Source organism: Pezoporus flaviventris, unplaced genomic scaffold (genome assembly GCF_033815535.1).
Source record: "Pezoporus flaviventris isolate CSIRO_AGI_PZ_B2104156 unplaced genomic scaffold, CSIRO_AGI_Pfla_v1 ptg000096l, whole genome shotgun sequence".
Classification (NCBI taxonomy): domain Eukaryota; kingdom Metazoa; phylum Chordata; class Aves; order Psittaciformes; family Psittacidae; genus Pezoporus; species Pezoporus flaviventris.
The window spans coordinates 4,238,250-4,258,734 of record NW_026892644.1 but is presented as its reverse complement, the minus strand read 5'-3'; the positions used below and the strand labels follow the sequence as shown (position 1 = coordinate 4,258,734).

The 20,485-nt window shown below is 42.0% G+C and overlaps 2 protein-coding genes across 5 annotated transcripts in view; one reads left to right on the top strand and one right to left on the bottom strand.

Annotated features, from left to right (window-relative positions):
* Positions 1-8,781, top strand: part of ANO4 (anoctamin 4) — a 192,809-nt gene extending 184,028 nt beyond the window's left edge. For all 4 annotated transcript variants that reach the window (XM_061476375.1, XM_061476374.1, XM_061476377.1 and 1 more), the window contains 2 exons: positions 4,857-5,052; positions 8,113-8,781. In XM_061476375.1, coding sequence (XP_061332359.1) covers positions 4,857-5,048 — 192 coding nt within the window. In that variant the 3' untranslated portion in view covers positions 5,049-5,052; positions 8,113-8,781. The remainder of the gene's footprint in view (positions 1-4,856; positions 5,053-8,112) is intronic.
* A 3,489-nt stretch (positions 8,782-12,270) lies between these two features.
* The window catches only part of SLC5A8 (solute carrier family 5 member 8), a 28,574-nt gene continuing 20,359 nt past the window's right edge, over positions 12,271-20,485 (bottom strand). Inside the window, exons 10-16 of the mRNA XM_061476343.1 lie at positions 20,214-20,326; positions 18,842-18,909; positions 18,462-18,548; positions 17,223-17,416; positions 15,930-16,033; positions 14,315-14,400; positions 12,271-12,752 (exon numbers count right to left, since the gene is read on the bottom strand). Coding sequence (XP_061332327.1) covers positions 12,621-12,752; positions 14,315-14,400; positions 15,930-16,033; positions 17,223-17,416; positions 18,462-18,548; positions 18,842-18,909; positions 20,214-20,326 — 784 coding nt within the window. The 3' untranslated portion in view covers positions 12,271-12,620. The remainder of the gene's footprint in view (positions 12,753-14,314; positions 14,401-15,929; positions 16,034-17,222; positions 17,417-18,461; positions 18,549-18,841; positions 18,910-20,213; positions 20,327-20,485) is intronic.

Below are 20,485 nucleotides of genomic sequence, written 5' to 3'. Positions count from 1 at the left end.
CTCCTGGATGGCATGCTAAGGCACATGAAAAACAACAAGGTGCTTGGTGACAGCCAGCATGGCTTCACTAAGGGAAATCCTGCCTGACCAATCTGGTGCCCTTCTATGATGGGGCTATGGATCCGATGGACAGGGTAGAGCAGCTGATGTCATCAACCTGGACTTGTGTAAAGCGTTCAACACCGTCCCACACGACAGCCTTGTCTCTAAAATTGGAGAGACATCAATTTCATGGTTGGACCCACTCGGTGGATAAAGAGCTGGCTGGATGGCCACACACAAAGAGTTGTGGTCAATGGCTCAATGTCCGGCTGGAGACCAGTAATGAGTGGTGTCCCTCAGGGATCGGTGTTGGGACCGGGTGTTGTTCAACATCTTTGTTGGTGACATGGACAGTGGATTGAGTGCACCCTCAGCAAGTTTGCCGATGACACCAGCTGTGTGGTTCGGTTGATACCCTGGAGGGAAGGAAGCCATCCAGAGGGACCTTGACATGCTTGTGAGGTGGGCTGATGCCAACCTTATGAAGTTTAACCATGCCAAGTGCAAGGTCCTACTCCTGGGTCAGAGCAATCCCAGGCACAGCTACAGGTTGGGGCAGAGAAGAGATTCAGAGCAGCCCTGCAGAGAAGGGACTTGGGGGTGCTGGTCAATGAGAAAATGAACATGAGCAGGCAGTGTGTGCTTGCAGCCCAGAAAGCCAACCGTATCCTGGGCTGCATCAAAGGAGCGTGACCAGCAGGTCGAAGGAAGTGATCCTGCCCCTCTACTCCGCTCTTTTGAGACCTCACTTAGAGTATTGTGTGCAGTCCTGGTGTCCTCAACATAAAAAGGACAATGGAACTTGCTGGAACAAGTCCAGAGAAGGGCCACGAGGATGGATCAGGGGACTGGAGCACTTCCCATATGAAGACAGGCTGAGGAAGTTTGGGGCTGTTCAGCCTGGAGAAGAGAAGGGTGCGTGGAGACCTCATAGCAACCTTCCAGTATCTGAAGGTGGCCTATAGGGGATGCAGGGGAGGGACTCTTCATTAGGGACTGTACTGACAGGACAAGGGGTGATGGGTTAAAACTTAAACAGGGAAGTTTAGATTGGATATAAGGAGGAAGTTCTTTACTGTGAGTGGTGGTGAGGCACTGGAATGGGTGCCCAGAGAGGTTGTGAATGCTCCATCCCTGGCCAGTGTTCAAGGCCAGGTTGGACGAAGCCTTGGGTGGCATGGTTTAGTGGGAGGTGTCCCTGCCCATGGCAGGGGGGTTGGAAGTAGATTGATCTTTAAGGTCCTTTCCAACCCTAACTATTTCTATGATTCTATTCTAAGTGGTTTGAAATGCTTTTTACACTGTGAAAAGCCAAACAGGGAACAAATAATTTTTTAAGCTCTTACTCAATCTTCTGCTCTGAAATCATATAGCAACAGGCATCCAGCACAGATATGGAAACTGTAATAATTTATGCCATAAATTATTGGCATAATGTTCATGAGCACATGCTGCATTTCTGGTTCACATTACGTGTAAATTCATTCTGAACTGCATTTCTGAATCCTCTCTTTGGATCACAGACAGAAGTACTGGAATTAGAGGAAAAGTTGAAAAGGAAACTTTTTCTTGCATAAGAATGATTTGGTAGCTCAGCAGAAGCACAAGGTCTGCTGCAAATTCCCCAACTGTCATTTTAAGCCCTTCCCAGATGAAGGAGGAATATGCCACTGCAGGTTGGGCTCTGTGCTTCCTCTACACTGGCCTAACTCATTAGAGATTGGTCCTAAGGAGATCAGCTCTTCCATTATTTCTGCCACACTCAGGGAAACATTAAAGGGAAAGAAAGAAAAGAAAAAAGAAAAAAAAAGAGGAGGAGGAGGAGAGGAGAGGGAGAGGAGAGGAGAGGAGGGAAGGAGAGGAGAGGAGGGAGAGGAGAGGAGAGGAGAGGAGAGGAGAGGAGAGGAAGGAGGAGAAGAGAAGAGAGAGAAGAGAGAGAAGAGAAGAGAAGAGAAGAGAAGAAGAGAGAAGAGAAGAGAGAAGAGAGAGAGAGAAGAGAAGAGAAGAGGAAGAGAAGAGAAGAGAAGGAAGAGAAAGAGAGAGAAGAGAAGAGAAGAGAAGAGAAGAGAAGAGAGAAGAGGAGAAGAGAGAAAAGGAAAGGAGAGGAGAGGAGGGAGAGGAGAGGAAAGGAAAGGAAAGGAAAGGAAAGGAGAAAGGAAAGGAAAGGAGAGGAAAGGAAAGGGGAAGGAAAGAAAGGAAAGAGAAAGGAAAGGAAAGGAAAGGAAAGGAAAGGAAAGAAAAGGAAAAAAGGAAAGGAAAGGAAAGGAAAGGAAAGGAAAGGAAAGGAAAGGAAAGGAAAGGAAAGGAAAGGAGAAGAAAAAAAGAAAGAGAGAGAGAGGGAGGAAAGTAACGAAAGGAAGGAAGGAAAGGAAGATTTGATAGAGGCCTGCTGGGCTTGATCTCTTCTTTGTTTCTTGTACTGAGAGCCAGGGTATCCGTCTCCAAAAAGGAGACAAGAATGGTTGTGGCAGGTCAGCTTAAGCAGTTTCAAGACTGAAAACAGCCTGGCTTTTCGATACACACTTGGCATAAAGGCAGCACAGCATAACTGGAAAGATAACTGGGGGAAGAAAAAACAGCACTGCTTAAGTCTCAGTGACCCAGCAAAATTTGCAGCCTGCTGTGGAATAGCTTTGTTTCTTTGCCCAATGTCTGCACAAGAGATTTGACTTTGCTTTGCCCCAGCCAAAGCCATAGGCTGGCTCACAGCTGTCTCTCTCTACAGGGACACTCTGTTTATTGGCACTGCAAACTGTTTCCTTAACTCTATCTATGAACTAAAAAAGGCAATTGCAGAGGAAATCATGAAATGTCTTTGAACATTTGAAATGTCAGAATCATGTTTTTGGAGGACACTAATGGTTTATTGTGATTGCTCCAGCAATTACAGTAAAAGATTGCACTAAGTGATTCAAGATAGGTTTTTCATAAATGAACTACTTAAGCTGAGACACATTTTTCATAGAATCATTGAATAGTTTGGGTTGAAAGGCATCTTAAAGATCATCTAGTTCCAACCCTCTGCTAGGGGCAGGGACACCATCCAGTAGAACAGGTTGCTCAAAGCCCCGTCCAACCTTGCAGTTGGCCTTGTTGAACTTAATAAGGTTCACACTTGCACACCTCTCAAGTGTATCAAGGTCCCTCTGGATCCCATCTCTTCCTTCCAGCATGTTGACCACACCACACAGCTTTGTGTCATTGGCAAATGTCCTGAGGGTGCACTCAATCCCACTGTTCATGTTGGCAACAATGTTGAACAGCACAGGTCCCAGTAGCAAGCCCTCACAAATGATGTTTGTTTCCACTTAGACACTGAGCCTTTGACCACAACTCTTTGAGTGTTACCATCCAGCCAATTCCTTATCCACAGTGATCCATCCATTGAATCCATATCTCTCCCATTTAGAGACAAGGATGTTGTGTGAGACAGTGTCAAATGCTTTGCACAAGTCCAGGTAGTGCTCTTCCCTTACTCACCAATGCTTTAAACCCATCATAGAAGACCACCAAATTTTTCACACTGTGGGGTGGTTAATTAGGCTATCTTGTCCTCCCTCAAAAACAAGCATGTTTCCTATCACTGCAGAATTATTTGTCAAGGCTAAACTCGTTGGAGAGAGCGACCAGAATCAAGAGAACGACTCAGTATGAGTTATGCTTCTTGTTCTTTTTATACAAATCCTTAACTCCTTATATACTATTTCTTACATGCACTTACAGTGATTTGGCATATTATGATTGGATACATGTTTTGAAGACCCTTAGTGACTAACATATAATTGGTTAAACACAGGTGTGAGAACTCGACCTCAAAAGCTTGCCAACAGTCCACAGTTCTCATTAACTCGGTGAATTCCAGCCTCTTATCTTGCTTGCTTAAGCTTCTTCGGGCCTCTCATGGCCTTGCTATATCTTTCAGGATTATTCAGAGTTTATGTACCAGTTATGCATTCTCCTGTGAGAACACTGTCTCCACATAAACTGACAGAAGCTTTTTCATTATTACTATTTTAGGCTTGGCAAAAAAGCAACAATTAAAGTATTGTGGGTTTATTTCTCATGAGGGAAGAATACATGGGCAAACATGTTGCATTCTCTTTTCAGTGGCGTTCATAGGAAGGGTCCTGCTTGGAGAAGAAGCGATACCTTTGTTTTTGCAATCTAGAATGAGTGTCTTGTAAGAGATGGATGATTTTTCTGTTTCTCTGCTCCTTCTCTCAAAGCAAACAAAAAAAGTTCACTCAAGCAATCCTCCCCCATCACACCCAAGCTCTGCTGTGGCATGCCTAAAACATGAGGGACAAAGGGTTAGTTACCTGGTATTTAATTGTGATGTTTGGTAATTGAGGTATGTCTTTGGATGAGAGACTCAGTACAAAGAAAAATACTTTGTTTTGCATAGGTAATTCATTGGTTCTGATTCTGATGAAAGGACTTTCTGGCAACAGGAAACTGTATCATTTGATTCACCTCTTCCTGCAAAGTAATCCACTAATACCATGCCATGTCCAAGCAACCTTAGAGCAAATCATGACCTCGGGGGTTTGAACACACAGGTCATACAATAGGTTTGAGGCTTTATTTGAACCAGCTGCTTGTAACAAACTTTGCAGCAATCCATACTCCACTGACTTTGCCTGGAGTTTTTTGTGGGGAAAAAAAACCTCATGGTTTAATTTCTTTAAATTTAGTAACGGATTTAGTTCTATCACAGGATCTTGTTGTGAATTGGAAGTGGTGGGTTTTCAGAAAATAGGGTACTTGTTTTCTTCCTAAGATTTTAATTTTTTATCCCTTTTTTGTTTTTACAGCACCTTGTCTTTTGCATAAAGCACCTGATTTCCTACTTAATCCCAGATCTCCCAAAAGATCTGAGAGATAGGATGAGGAGAGAAAAGTACCTGATTCAGGAAATGATGTATGAAGCTGAATTAGAACGTCTGCAGAAAGAGCGGAAGGAAAGGAAGAAGAATGGAAAATCTTATCACAATGAGTGGCCGTGATGGGGTGAGGAAGAAACCACTTAAAAGGAGATAGGAATTCTGCTTATAAAAGCTGTTTTCTACAGTGGAGAGTACAGTGAAAGGAATAGCCAGTGAATGTTGTGTGCTCTTACAAGTGCGCCAATGTTTAAAAGGGCAAATACTGTCATAAACCTTTTGAAATTAGAGGTCTTGCAAGGCTTAGTCTTCTCCAGACCTAATGCCAGCCTGAGCAGATTTGACCAATGCTTAACTGTCTGCACTCTTGCCAGGAGGCTCCCAGGCCCTGACTTAAATTCAAGGCCCTGACCTTCAAAGCAATTATATCTCTTACAGTGCTTTACAGAACTTGGTGATTTTGCAGCCTGTTCTCATGGCCAAGTTGCTACTTCATAACCAGTGACTGCGCCTTGGGCAACATGGCAGTACTTGTCCATGTGTGTGGCCACCACCTGCAGCACATGCATGGCAGTGTTGCCCTCTTCCACAGTGGACTCAGCTGTGTTAGCTTGCATTTACAAGGTAAAGTCACATATGTGGACCACTTCCATTACTCCAACACTATTGAAGTTTTTTTTAGGAGGAGATACTTGAACGTCAGTCTAACCAGATGGTCTGACAATGCTGAAAATTTAGGTGAGTAGAACTGTTGGCAGATAGGCAAGCATCTAAATGTGGCCAGAGGTGCCTGACTGTAGGGTCGTTCATTTGGAAATAATACTGTGAAATGGTGGTAATATATTTTAAAGTTTTGAACAGTGCCTTTTCAGGTATAGGACTTTCTGCCCTCTGAAGGAAACAAATCAGGCTAGGGCACCTTGCCCAGAACTGCCTGTGTATTTGTACTGCAATATCACATCATCAGGAACTAAGGGGTATCATACACATAACAGAAGACAGACTGTGTCTTAAAGACCTATCTGCGTAAGTGAAAACAAAAAAACCCAACAGATGAACAAGGTCATCAGAGCAAAAGAACACAGTCATCCAGAATATTTTCTTGTAATATTTTCTTTATTCATTCTACTATTACCTATGAAGGGGTGGAGGGGAAAAAAAGAACCGCAGACTGTAGGATGGACTAGCTTGAGATTTTAATCCTTCAAGCAGAGCAATTCTACACAGGATGCAGAATTAGATTTGGGTAAAATGGGCCACTGTCTATATTCTTCTCCAAATTCTTTAGCACTGAGAAATTAAATATTTCCTAGATCATTAACCCAGGTCTAAAGACTGCAGCAGTGTTGGATGAAGCAACATGAATCAAAATGCTGAGTGTTATGAAAGCTCTACTACCTCTTGCCTCAAAGTGATAACACTGCAATTCTCGCAGAACATGCAGTGGCATAATCAGCCAGAATGAAGAACGAAGTTCAAAAGCCAAGACTGTAAGAAGCCAGGTGGAATCAAGCCTGTGCCTAGCTAGATACAAAATACTGGAGCTGAACCATTTACTTAGCCCTTTTCCAAATAACTGGAGCTCCACAAAAATACCATTTTTGCAGAAGTCTTAAGTAGTTCTGACCTTGTTAGTTTGAGGATATTTAAGAGGGAGGAAAATTCAGCAAGCTGTTTCTATAAGTTCTTCTAGAAATCATTTGATAGAAAGGCTAGAATTTGCTCTTCTGGACAGACCACACAATGCAAGACTTTATGGATGGATGCCTCAAGCTCCACAAGACATCAGGACCACTTGCACCACAACCCCATATTGCCAAATTAGATCTATTAACTTCTTTCCACTGCAAGGGAGAACTGTTGCTGTTTCCATAATGGAGTGAAGGTCTTAATGAAAAAATGTATGACTTGAGGAAGCAGAGAGGTGGAAAAAATGCATATACCCTCATCTCTGTAGCCACTATGTGCTTACACTTTGCTTACTTGTAGCAAGGAAACTCCTCCAGTAGTGACACATCCTAAACGAAGAGGATAAATGGCACAGCAGTTCCCATTTAATCAGGTGCTCCTGGGCCAAGCCTGAAGGTCCTTTGAGGCAATATAAGCACTGAAGGAATTTCAGAATTAATCTGTTTTCTGTTGACGTGGTGCCAAACTGAGTGGGGAGCATGACTGCCTAATTGAGAAGTGAACTTGTTCATCTTTGCTTCAGCTTACAGCAGCTGTGAACACATCCCATGTGGGCAGTGGAGAAATGGGGGTATTTCTGTCTCTGTACATAGTGGTTGGGGATTAGGCAATGTCATCCTGCAATGCACACATGCCAGATGGGATAGTATCTACCATCCACTACCCACGGGTGTATACTGCACTTGAGTCTGGGGACTCTGGGGCAGGATCACTGTGCAAAATCGCATTCAGGACAAATTCACATGAGCAGTTGGATGTTTGCATACCTTCTGTATAATATCTAAAACAACAGATGACAAGAGCTTAGAAACTGTTTGCTGAGCAGTAAAGAGAAACATGAGTCATACATAAAATCAGTGTCACCCATCTGAGTGTGAACCTTTGCAAAGGAACATGCAGTAACATACAGCTTTGTCAATGTAGATCTCAATAACTTCCAAGAACTGAACTGAAACCTACTAGAATATAAACTGACTCCCAGTCCAGAGGAACCACTGCAGTGTAATGCGCCAAAACAAATGTGTAATGTGCCAAAACAAATAAAGTGCAGCAGAAATACAATAGATAATAATTGCTTTTGAGACTACTTTTCAACAGAGCTACATCACGATGAATTTTCATGACAATACATTGCTAGAAGTTGTGTCCTGTTCTAAATGAGAAAACACAACTTGGCTGCTTACCAAGCTTATGCTGAGTACGATGATGAAAGGGGCTCTGACCTCCCTGGCAGATCCTGAGTACATTTCTGCCACTTAATGTTGACCAGTCAACCCATGGAGGTTTCTGTGCTGCTGGTCTGCTGAATAGATTTCCCTTGAGTGCTTCAGAGCTATATAGCAGAACACTCAGGAAAGATGATCCCTTTCTTATTTTATAGGAAGATATAATACAAATAATAAGCTAATAATAAACGGAATTTTAATGGTCTCTAGATAACAAATGTATGCCATTCCCTTCTTTCTGAACTGATGATGGGTTTTGTTTAAACCTCCAGGTGGCCGTCCTATATGTTGTTTACTTATTCCAACTCCACAAGAGCACTACCTTCAAGGGAATGCGAAAAAATGCAACCTCAATGCATGCCACAGACATTTTACATAGCAAGCAGGACAGCACACATCAAAGGATTTACTGTGAAATCATCTTGCAATCAGCATAGGATTGATCTCCATAGACCACTCTTGACAGCAAGCATGTACTTCATGAGCAGTTACATGCCAGTTTTTAAAACCAAGGAACAAAATTGTATATTGGGACTGTTTTTCAGCCTGTTTGCTACGTTTTTTGCATTCTGTCCCATGCTGGTTTTACAGATCTTAGAGTAAAAAATGCAAATGAACAACCTGGATACTCTGACAGAAGAAAAATCCTAGGTATAGAATATCATCTGTGTTCCAGCCACCAAATACTACAAAAAAAAAACCGTGTTTACAAATCAGTTCTTTTTTATTTTAAATCTTTCTGAGGGGAGTTATGTTATTTACCATATATATAATATATATAAAGTATATAGAGAGATTGTTTATTTGTAAATAGAAAAATCCTATGGAAAAGAATGTCAAGTTTTCACACTTAAAAAAAAAAAATCATCAGCATAAAGCCATGTTTAATGCTTGTATAATGTGACGCAATAAACTTTAAAATAAATTATGCATATGAAATATTTGCTGCTTGGCATTCGTAAGTTATTTTCTGTTTACCTTATTTGTTCAGCAGCCAAAGAGGCCAGTCAGGTGAAAGCAAATTTAAACGTAGACCAAAGTCTTGTCACTACTGTCTCTCTGTAGATTCTTTGTGCATTCTTGTAGTCCAACATTGTTCCTGTTGTGGTTTTAGTTCTTTTTTTAATGTTCCTACTATTTTTCTCTCTTGATCCTGCCAGATGCAGCATGTTATTTGGACAGCATGGGGTGCTCCCACTCCCATGGAATTTGTCAATTTTGAGCATCCTGTATTTCTTTGTTGGGTGAGCTTTTAGCTGGGAGGGACGAAGGATTAGGGTGCAGGAGTGTGATGGAGACACCAAGAACTATCTTGCTGCTCTTACACAAACAAGGCCCTACCTGACAGTCCAGCTAGCAGAGGACAGTGTATGATCTCAGGGAAAATCTTATTCAAAATTAATTAATTGCTTTAATTACTGATTCCAATTAGAACAATAAGCATTTAGAAAAAAGTGAAGCAGAAAGAGTCACTTTCTGTGAGAGCTGTGCAGCAATCATGGGAGGTTAGTTAGCAAGAAACGGGGTATTTACTGGCATCATCTGCAAAGCTTAAGAACACTTGCCTCTAAAGTGCTTACAGCAGATACTCTCCCCAGTGAGATTGTCATGATTGTGTCCCAATAGATATCACTTCACCCAAACTTTCACTTGATATCAAAATTAGAGTTCAGTGACTGTTCAGTGCTCAAATAGTGACTTCAAGCAATAAGTTGAAGACAAGTTGGTCATTTACATGTTTTCTCTGTTTTAAACAATTATGTGAATTCAAAGCACTGAGAAAAAAAAAAAACATCAGTGGTCCTACATTTTTTAACTACGATAACTGGGAAGATGAGTCTTCACTCCACGAACAAAACAGGTAGAAGTCACAGATCATCCCAGACAGTTTAAGGCAGTATCCATTACAGCACACAGTGATCTCAGCACAGAGTGGTGCCGCAAAGGCCACAATGATGCTGCTTAACACAGCAGTGATCAGTCACTCTCCTGAGAGGAATATTCAGATGAGAGTTTGTCATTTGTGTTGGGAGGACTGTAGCCATACCAGCAGGCAAGTGCTTGTTACAGGCTTCTGTTCTCTCTGTCCACAGCTTACTCTGTGCCATAAAGCACAGGTACAGAGGGGCACACCAGTCCTCTTCATTTCAGCACTCTGCAGCAGTGTGGAGATACCAGTACTTACCCTTTTTCAGGTTTGCGGACTGAAAGTACCTGGTAAGTACAAATTACTATATTCCAAGGCTCAAGAATTGTTCTTTTGCACAAAATGCAGTATCTATTTCTGTGTCATGAAGACAAGGCACAAGGCTGAACGAGCTGCACTTATCTTCTGAGACTTGAGAAGCATAGCCAGCTCATTCAGACAGTGGACTAGCTGTCTCAGAGTGACTAGAATAGTCCCAGAACAGAGATACCTGTCCTAGAAGACTTTATTCAGGATGCTATTGTTTGTCTCAGATTTTAGATATAGGAACACAAGACACAATTCATGGGATCTCTCCGGCTCACTCACAGCCCTTCCACACAGTGTTTTCAGCACTTAGCTAGTTACAGAGCTGCAGCAGAGGAATGGGAGATAAGGGTCTGGACCGTGCAAGCCAGTGCATCAGGAGGCAAAGGGGAAACCTGCCTCTGTTACGTAGTTTTGCACTGAGTTAGCTGATGGAGGTATGCCCCCGGTGGGAACCCCATACAGTATCTTGTGGAGACAGTGTTCTCACAGGAGAATGGATAATTGGTACATGAACTCTGAATAATCCTGAAAGATACAGCAAGGCCATGAGAGGCCCGAGGAAGCTTAAGCAAGCAAGATAAGAAGAAGCTGGAATTCACCGAGTTATGAGAACTGTGGACTGTTGGCAAGCTTTCGAGGTCAAGTTCTCACACCTGTGCCTAACCAATTATATGTTAGCTGCTAAGGGTCTTCAAGACATGTATCCAATCATAATATGCCAAATCACTGTAAGTGTATGTAAGCAACAGAATATAAGGAGTTAAGGCTTTGCAATAAATGGCTTTTGTCTGATCATATTGATCTCTGACTGAGACCACATATTTTTTCTGTGGCAGTGCCTGGCCTGTACTCCTCTAGCACAGGTTTGCTCCTTGGACCAGATTTTTAATCCCTAATGTTTTCTGATACTGTCAGTTCATTTTACGCAGTAGATCACCAAATGCCCTCTGTCACAGGGGCACAAAATAAATTGATTTAGATGCTAAAGGGTTCCAGTCAAGATAGATAAGCTAGAATTGTGTCGTATTCCAAGTTAAAGCAGCTCAGCACCTGGCAAAAGCAGCATAACTTTTAGAAAGCATTTAAGACATGCAGTCAGTTTTTCATTTGATTCAAAACATGACTGCTTTATAAGCTTCACAGCTTAACTTTACTGCAATAGCTTTTATTTCCCAACTTGATACTGCTGTAAGAGTTTTAAACTCCCATGTATAGCCATAGCAAAAAGTCTGCAGTAGAAAAACACCACAGTGGGTCAGCATCTGTTCCCTACCTTACCAGAAGGCATATGGGGGGTGTGAAGCAGCTGGGGGTTTTCATCCTCCAAAACCACCAGTACCATGGTCTGGAGTGGATGTGCCGTTCAGCTTCTCTTGGCAGCCTAGCCAGAGGATAAGTCATCCCATGCCTTGCAGCCCTGAAGAAGCCTTCACCAAATAACATCCTCTGCAATGCCTTCCGTTTCCTGGGGTATTGCACAGTGAACTCTGCCTGCCTGCTAAAACATACAATGTACTCTAGCCTGATCTGGGCCAAACTTGAACGTGAATCCCCAGAGAGACAACAGGGACTGCATGAATACAAATGGCTACATGAAGTTTCAGCTCACAGCTCCACAGACAACAGCAGTGGTAACTGCAGATGCAGTCTTCCCGTAGAGCAAAGAGGGCCATGTTCCTGCATTAACATCTCTGCTGCACTATGCCCAAGCCCAGTGAAAGACCAGTCCTAGGCCAGAATGCTGAGCAAGAAGTGGAAGACTACTGGGGTTCTGCTGTATGGCACTGAACAAAAAGCCCGAATAGCTCTTTTCCTTTGTGAGAACCAGCTCTGTAAGGGTAAGACAGGGCAGATGAGGGAGATGGGGAATGAAGGGAAGTATGTCACTGAGTTTTGCCTCTACCCATCACTAGAGACACTCTTGTAGCTTCCAGCAGTGAACACAGACGAGATGCTAGAAACCAGGGAAGAAATAGCTTCATAAAACCAAACATACACAAAAAAAAACCAGCAAAATAAATACACTCTCAGTTCTACAAATGAATCAGATGGCATTATATGCACCTCCTGTATTAAAAAAGCCCCACTGTTTCTTGCAACCTGTTAAGGACCTGCAGCCCTAATGTCTTTGTACTTGCAATGTCTTAAAAGAAAAAAAAGTCAAAAAAAAAAAGAAACCAGAAAACCAGCTATGTCTGGGGGAACAGTGCTCTTACCAAATAAAAAAATTACTCTGAGAGTGAACTGAGATAAAATGCAGATATTTTCCAGGAAGCTCAAGAGTATCAGGTAAATACTTCACATATAAACATTGCCTTCAGCCCTGTCACCAAGATCCAGAGTGAGAAAGAGAGGGTGAGGATGTGCAAGAAAGACCTGATTCCTTTCTTGACTAATATCAAGGGCATGCAAGGGTGACAGTGCAACAAAGCTCAGCAGACGGCTGCCCATTACCCCTGCAGGGCTGGTAACTGACCTGGCACAGGACTGTCAATAGTGCCTTACATGAACAAAACTGTCCTGGAGGGCTGACATGGCCCCACGTCATATATGAAGGCCATTGACTTTGTTCTTATTGCTTGCAAAGTCCATTTCAATGTGGCTGAAAGCAGGGTTGTCAGTTCCTTCAGCTGCCATGGTAAACGGTTTCCAGTTCAACACTTCCACTTTCTGTGGCTAAAAAACAAAAGACAAAAGCCGTGCTGTGACGTGGAAGAAACAGTCTTCCTCTCTTTAACCTGCATACAAGCAGAGTCAGGCCTGGCATACAGGATGCCTTGCAGGGAAGTACATGTTGATTGCTGACAGAGCATAAATAGTTATTCATTGGAGTAGCTGGTATTTTTCTAGGGGCATGGAAAGTTTCTTATTGCGTAAGGTATGAGTTGCATGAAATGTTCTCGTCAAGTAAAAAGTTCTTGTCCTGAAAATTGTCTAAAGTGGTTTTGGTTGTGCAAAGTTCTAATTGCTGCTTTCATGTCTAGAGACCTGCCACCACAAGGTCCTTGAGCTATTGACTCCCAGTCCCTGGTACTTGCCCCATCTTTGACTTGAAAAGCAGATTAACACGCGTCATTGCTTTCATGTTTCATCTCTATTAAACATAATGAGATGTTGAACTTTTTATGTGCAGGAAGTTTCTCAATTCTACCTGATTATTTTTTCCTCACCAACTTTCTGCATTATTTGTGATGCCAACCGCTAGCTCCTAGCTGTAGAGCCATGCAGACACTTGTTTCTGAATCCAGGCATAAAATAGTATGGCTGTGGACATTAGTTTCCATGTGCGTGGATTTGTTTCGGTTTAGTTTTGGTTAGTTGGTTGGCTTGGTACTGGTGTTTTGGTTTTTGCTTGTTTTGGGGGCTTGGGGTTTTGTTTGTTTCTTTTTCAGGGTTTAAATTCCCAGGCAGTAAAAACAGATGTTGGCCTATTAAAAGCAGTGAGTGACAATAACTGGATAGCTGCTCGCTAGTCCTGACACGGACAAACAGCATTACAATAGCACTGTAAAAATCTCTTTCTCTCCCTCGTGTTCACAGTGAGAAGCTGAAATACATGAGATCATACTAAAAGGAGTTGTCATCATGGAGAAAAAACATTTTGCAAACTGAACCATCTCAAAGACAAGATCATTGACTGTACTGCAGCACTTGAAAAGCACTGAACAAAGCTGAGTTTCAGCATCCTGATGATACTAACTGAAAAGTGACCTATAGTTTATTTAAAACAAACAAATTTCCCCTACATTTTCTCTTTGAAGGCTTGTTATTACCTAATGTCTCTCCTTTTCTTATATCTTAGGGAGGGAGCTAGGAAACAGATATGCTGACTAGAAATGTTTTCTCTCAAACAGCAGCAAAAGTTGCAAAAAGAATCCAGATTTTAGAGAACACATGTTTACAAACAAAGAAAGCTTTGCTGAGCCTAAAGTGTGCCTTGAGCCAGCTTCCAAAAGACTAGTGAGGGAGTATTTTGGCAGAAACCTGGAGAACAACTGTCCCTTGTCTCAGCTTCTCCTCTACTGTTCACTGAAGTCAAGCTGTGGCCAAACATAGCTTCCCTGCCTATGCCAGCTGCTTTACTTCTACGCGCCTTGTGCTCTGCTACTGCCCTAAAGCAGACAGTCGTATCAGGCAGCATCAGGTGCTATTCATCCTGGTGGGAAAAAATTAGCCAGAAGCCCTTTGTTCCCAGGAGGAAAGATAGATTTAAATCAGAGATGCGTAATTACACTTACTGTTTCAGATTTAGACCATGAGAAGTTGGACAGGAAATCTTCCTTGGTCAGCAGGAATTTACGATCTGTGTTCTGCTTAAGTCCTCCTGCAAAATAGGCAGGTTTCAATCAGCCAGGGTTCCACATGCAAATGATATGTCAGAGCCCAGCCATGGGCACCAGGCCAGGTGAGCAGCACAGAGTCATGCATCAAAAGCTATCAAGCAATCACAGGCTTTAGGGATTTTTTTTTTACAATTATATATATCCCTCACCTATCAAAATATAAAAATGGTCCTTCAAGGTCTATTTGAAATGCCTTAGCCATTTCCTAGAGTTTCCTTGATCTTCACCAGATTTCTTACTGTGTAAAAAGACTGAAACAATCATCAGAAGAGGATGAATCTCATACAATGATACTGGGGACCACTCTGCCCAGGAGATGTGGACCAAGTGCTGACAGGGAGCTTGAGCCTCAGTTCTCAGCTTGCTATCAGCAGGTCTCCTGTTTCCAAAGTCACCAGCAATTTGTATAGTAAGTTACTTAAGGGCATCTCCAAGGTAGAGGGGATGAAGGTCAAAGGGACATTTGATCATTTTTAAGCCATGGAAGATTAACTTATTCTTGTGGGGGAATGCGTGTGGGAAAGAAACAAGATGCAGGTGTCAGGAATTAGCTCTGATGACTGCCACATGGGACTTAAATGGGGTCTTGTGCCAGAAAAAGTAGGGAGGTAGTGTGGTTAAGTGTTTTGAGTTTAGTAAGACCATTAAGTTAGTTTTGTTGGAATTTTTTTTGTTTATTGGGCTGATGATTTCTCATCTGGCTTTACTGAGTTGTCCAGTTTTCATACTTGGCTTCATGGCCTGTGGATAAACTGACTCCCAACCTAGTAAGAAGCAAAATTTGTCTACAAGTGTCACTATAGCAATGGGCTGGGAACCTGGCTGGACATACTGGGGAAAACTGTGAGAGCTGCTGCTTTTTTGTTATTTCTGCCATGCATGAGGTGGGTGATAGGTGTGCTTTGCATCTTACCTAGATGCAAAAGCAGTGAGGCTGTGGGCTGGAACTAAAGTTACTACCTGTGGGATGCTGCTTTTTGCCCCTTGCACAAATGGTAGAGGGAAACTGAGAAAGAAGCTAATGTAGCCATGCAGAGGGTCTGCAGCTCTTAAATGTGTGAATGTGGTGAAAAGCATGCACTGTGCAGGTGCAGACAAAAAACCTTGAGTGATCTGAATTCATTTGAAGCAAACCTGCTTTTGTCCTCTAGAAGATTGGGTGTACCTCCTTGCTTGGGGTTCTTGCCATGTTCAGAGGCAACCCTTAAACCTCCAGTCCCTACTGGCATCTAATAAAATGGGAAGGAGATGTCTTATTTATTTATTTCCCTCAGGTTAAAAAACTGTTGAAACTTCTTTCTCCTTAGAAATTTGAAGTAATTTTTGCTATGAGCAGAGATCAAGAATGGGATACAGAAGGTCTGGGGTAGGAAATGAGATTTAGAGTAGTAAGCTTTACACAGTGTTTGCAATAGGGTTACCAGTACTTCCTGTGGGAATAACAGCTCTCTACTCATCTTAGTTTGCAAGCAACCTAAGATACATTCAATCACAACTCTGGAACTAGTACCTGTTAGGAGGCTGATAATTATTCCCACAGCTACTGTGATAAGTGTCCCAAGTGTGCTGAAGTAAAGATAAGACAAGGAATACCAGTTGTCTGCCAGGACAGGCCTGCAAAAGAGCAGAAAAAGGGTAAATCTGCTTTCCTATTCCAAGCAACCTGAAGATGTTTTCTAATTCCAGACAGCATATAAATACAGTTACTTCTGAACCAAGTGACCTGATAGTCTTGAGCTACCTCTGTACAATAAAATGCACACTGAAAGTTTGTTCTGAAATTTGTAGGACAAATTCCTTGGTATGGGAGGAGACAGGTCAGTACAGTGAGCCAATGCATGGGACAGAGCAGGTAAAAGAGCAGAGCCTCTCTACTAGGAATCTAGTGCAGAGCTGAGCACTCCAGCTATCCAGAAGAAAGGATAACTTCTTTAGAATGGGAGATGTTATTTAAAGGAGGGGGCACAAAAAAAAAACAAAAATAGCAGGAAATCAGCCACTGTGTAGCTCTAAACAGCCAGAAACTACAGGGCAACTGTCACCTCATGTTACACCTTATTTTGTTCTCCCTGACAATGTACTCTCTTGCAATGGCTGCTTCCCAGACATAAAGAATGCTGGAGGCCTCATGTGAGAGGTGTAGTCTATGACACTGGATATTGGTCATCCATGTGCGTACCAGGGTATCTGTTGATTGTACAATGCTCAAAGATGTAAGGATTGGTAATCCTAGAAATGTGTTTGTTCAGCTTCTCTCTGTTCCTGCTGTTACCTATATTGTCATTCATAAAAGTTACACTTAACTGTGATTGTCGAAAGTAAGATATACAGTAATTGCAGAGGGGAGCAAATCCCTTATATTTTGTCCATTACACAGATTATGTCCTCTTCTGAATTTCCTGAATAAACCTATTTTTGCACAGACAAGCTGTTGTAGGTGGAGCTGTTCAACTGGCAAATTGCCCTTTAACTGCCTACTACTTCAATTCATAAGACGGACTGTGGAAGTTAAGTCAATAACTATAAATGTTACGCTTTCTTTAACGCTATGCTTCCCAGTAAGCCATATGCAAGCCTTTAGACTCAAATATTGAACTGAAGCTTTAAAGATCAATAGGATGATTCACTTTGACTTCTGTTCTGGGATAACCCACACAAACCCTGACAGGGAAAAATATGCTTCACCTTAAGCAGCCTCACAGGTAAACCAAGGGAGGGATAGTAACCCATATGCTAGGCAGATGTTTGCATTACTTTAAAAAAAATACATGCTTTGCTGATTGCATATGATGGACTTGTATACCTCTCTGCACTTGGTGTGTTGAAGATTGTTGTTAATGGGTTTTCTGTTGCCGTCAAATTTCCTGAGGATATATTACAGCCTATAGTTGAGAGAGATAGAGGCTTGGTCCTCTCTGGAAGTGGAGGATAAATCTGAGATCCAATTCCAACCCAAAGTGAAATAACAAAGCCACTGACAAGACCCACAAATGCACCCTGCAAAACAGAAAATAAAACTTTACGTGAAAAGCAAAAGGATATTTGAAAAAGCCAGCACCTAGATGAGTAACAAACTGTAAGATAACCTAAACAGTACGAAACAAGATAATCTAAACTGTAGGCTCCTTAGCAAAAATGAAATATACAGCTGGGGAGAGCTGGGGAATTTACTTGATTCCCCTTTTGGGAGATACAGTGTTTACTCACAGCTCTCGAGCATACCTCTCTTTATTTTTCCACTATGCCTTTTCAATCAAAGGATAGCTCTGGGCTGCATGGTATATTGGAAAATACTACTTTATTTGAGCTCCTCCTTGAACAAATACAGAAGCATTTTTCTTTCTTATCATGTGGTCTGTTTTTTTTAAAGTTTCTTCTGCTTCAGGGTGAGGGGATTTGGGGCTGACAACTAGTAGGCTTTTGGGGTTTTTTTTGGTTCTTGGGGTTTTTTTTTTAGTATATACATAAAATTTGCAACTGCAGAAAGGTAAAGGTTAATGATTAGTGAACCTTACTAAACAGCAATCCTGTCAGACTAACGCAGGGACCATGTTCGCAAAGTTTGTAAAATCCATTTTTTGATGGAATAGATTTTTCCTTTGGAAATTATAATGTCATGATGCTGAGAAAACCCCAACTCAGTCGGCAAATTCTTGGGCTCCATTCTCGCAGCCTGACCTCCTTTTGCTCAAGCAGGCTAGCATCCTCAAAGTCTACTGATTGTTCAGCTACATTTTACATTGCTCCCTGCTTCTAAAACTGTGTTTTCACAAATCCTTGCCTTAGTTTCATTTTTACTCAGAATATTTTCCCCCCTCTGCTCGGGTAAAATCTCTTCATGGGATGGAAATTCAATTTCCCATACACCCTTGTCCTTGGGACAAGGAGGAAAGGGAACAAGGGGAAATGATTTAGACACATGAGGACATCCCCCTTGCTACCCAACATAAAATTATTTGGAGCAGAAGCTGGGGGAAGGCAGAAGGAGATGCCCCAAATTATCAACATTTTTGGAGGAACAGGGCTTTAAATTTCTACTTACAATTCCATTTGCAAAGGAGCAGAGGATTCCCAAGGCAAACAGTCCTAAAAGGGGGCCACCAACCATGCCAAAAATGCTGAGTGCTGCCTGAGGAAGGAAGAGAGTCTGCTATCAGGTGCTGTGTAAGAAAGTTAAAACCCCAACATGGCAAGAAGGGAGGATGTTGAGAAGGAAAGTATGTTTTTAACTGGTGTGTACTCAGCTGGCAGGATTTGGTATAGTTACATGGCTGCTTAAAGCAGAGGCTGAGCCACAGGCTGTTTGAGGTCAGTGCCCAACAGAGAATAAAAACTAACCTCATAATGGTATCCAGCAATTATTTGCTTACATAATTCATTCTGAGTGAGCCAACATGGGCATGAAAAAAAGATGACACCTACCTGCAACAAGGCTCCCAGGAGAGATGCCACTGCAGCCATAGCAATGCAGACTCCACCATAAAACAGGCCTGTGTGGAAAAGGCAGAATGATGTGTAAATCTGCCAAATTTTGAAAATCACTAAAGGAAATGTTTTCATCTAACCTAGCATGGCCCTGACATCTCCAAAATAAAACCTGCTAACATCTGTGTTTTTATTAAGAGAGCCTGAATTGGACAAAAGATCAGGTTTCTTTTTACACTGAGTTCATGCAAACTTGACACAATTCTCTTCCCATATATTACTAAAGAGTGATTACTAAATGGCAGCCATGCAGATTAGCCATAGTGGCAAAGCCACATTTACTGTTCATATTTCTCAGCTAATCTCCTGTGTCATAGTCCTTATTTTGAGGGAATAATTTCTGCTTCTAAGTCTAAAGTCTTTGGAGCAAGAAAGTAAATGCTGGCAGATTACTGGGAGCTGGCACTGTGACAAAGAACATCCTAGGTCACCAGGATGTAGCATCTGCTCCCAAGAACCATAACACTGGCTTATTTATTTTTTCCACCTCCACCCCTCTGGAGTTTTACTGCACAAGCAATAGGTTAATCTCACTGTTTAATTTGGCACATCAGGCAATTCACGATAAGACCAAGAACAACCTTGATGTAAACATTGTTTGGGATACTGCTTACAAAACTGCTCTCAGGTGAAAATATCACACTTGCAACATGCCATCAGTCTGCTGTGCTTGCTGGTATGTGTGCCACAACACCATGTTGGCACTGATTTTTCCACACACTGCAAACACTGTTTTGGGCTACACCTGCCACTGCTCACAGGGCAGTACGACTAGAGACAGCTATCGCACTTCACAAATGTAAACCACCTGCTCAGCCTAGTTCTGACCCTCTTGTTTGAGCTACATGAAATGGAGGAGCTAAACAGACTGAGAGTCTGAGAGTATATCAGAGAAGATGTGAAGTTTCTTGTTCTCTGGAATGTTATTGGGACACAATGCTCATGTATCACTCAGTTCAAAGGGTTTGTTACAAAATGTTTTCCCATGCTTCTAATTTTTGTCAGATGAAAGAAAAAGAACAGGTTTTGGGTTTGTAGTATTGCAAATCAATATTGACTTCAGATGCAGTGCATCTTTCCCACTTAAAGATCAAAATCATCAGCTTCCTTTCTCCTTATGCTCACCTCAAATAGTTTGTCCCCAACTCTGTGTAAAACCATGCAGCTGATTTCATATCCCCAAAGTATTGCAGCAGCATAGTCATATTGGTGTGAATACACTTATTCTTGACTTACTCTGATGATAGCAAGATATGAATCAAGCCCTCACTTTGTAAATCAAAAGTGGAAAGATATTTTCCAGACATACTCATCCCCATGGAAATCCACGACAGCTTCTTTTCAGAGAGTGATCTGAAGTACGGCCTAATGAGGTCTTCAACAGTCACAGCAGCCAAAGCATTGATGCTGGAGGACACTGTACTACAGAAGGCAAGATGTATACAGATTTTTATCTTAGAAGCTGAAATCCTAGATAACAGATGTATTATTACTGGCAGAGAGAAACTGCCACTGCCTAGAACAGTGTCAGAAAACTAATGTAACTGCTGTACTGGCTGAGATAATTTATTCTTCCAGGTG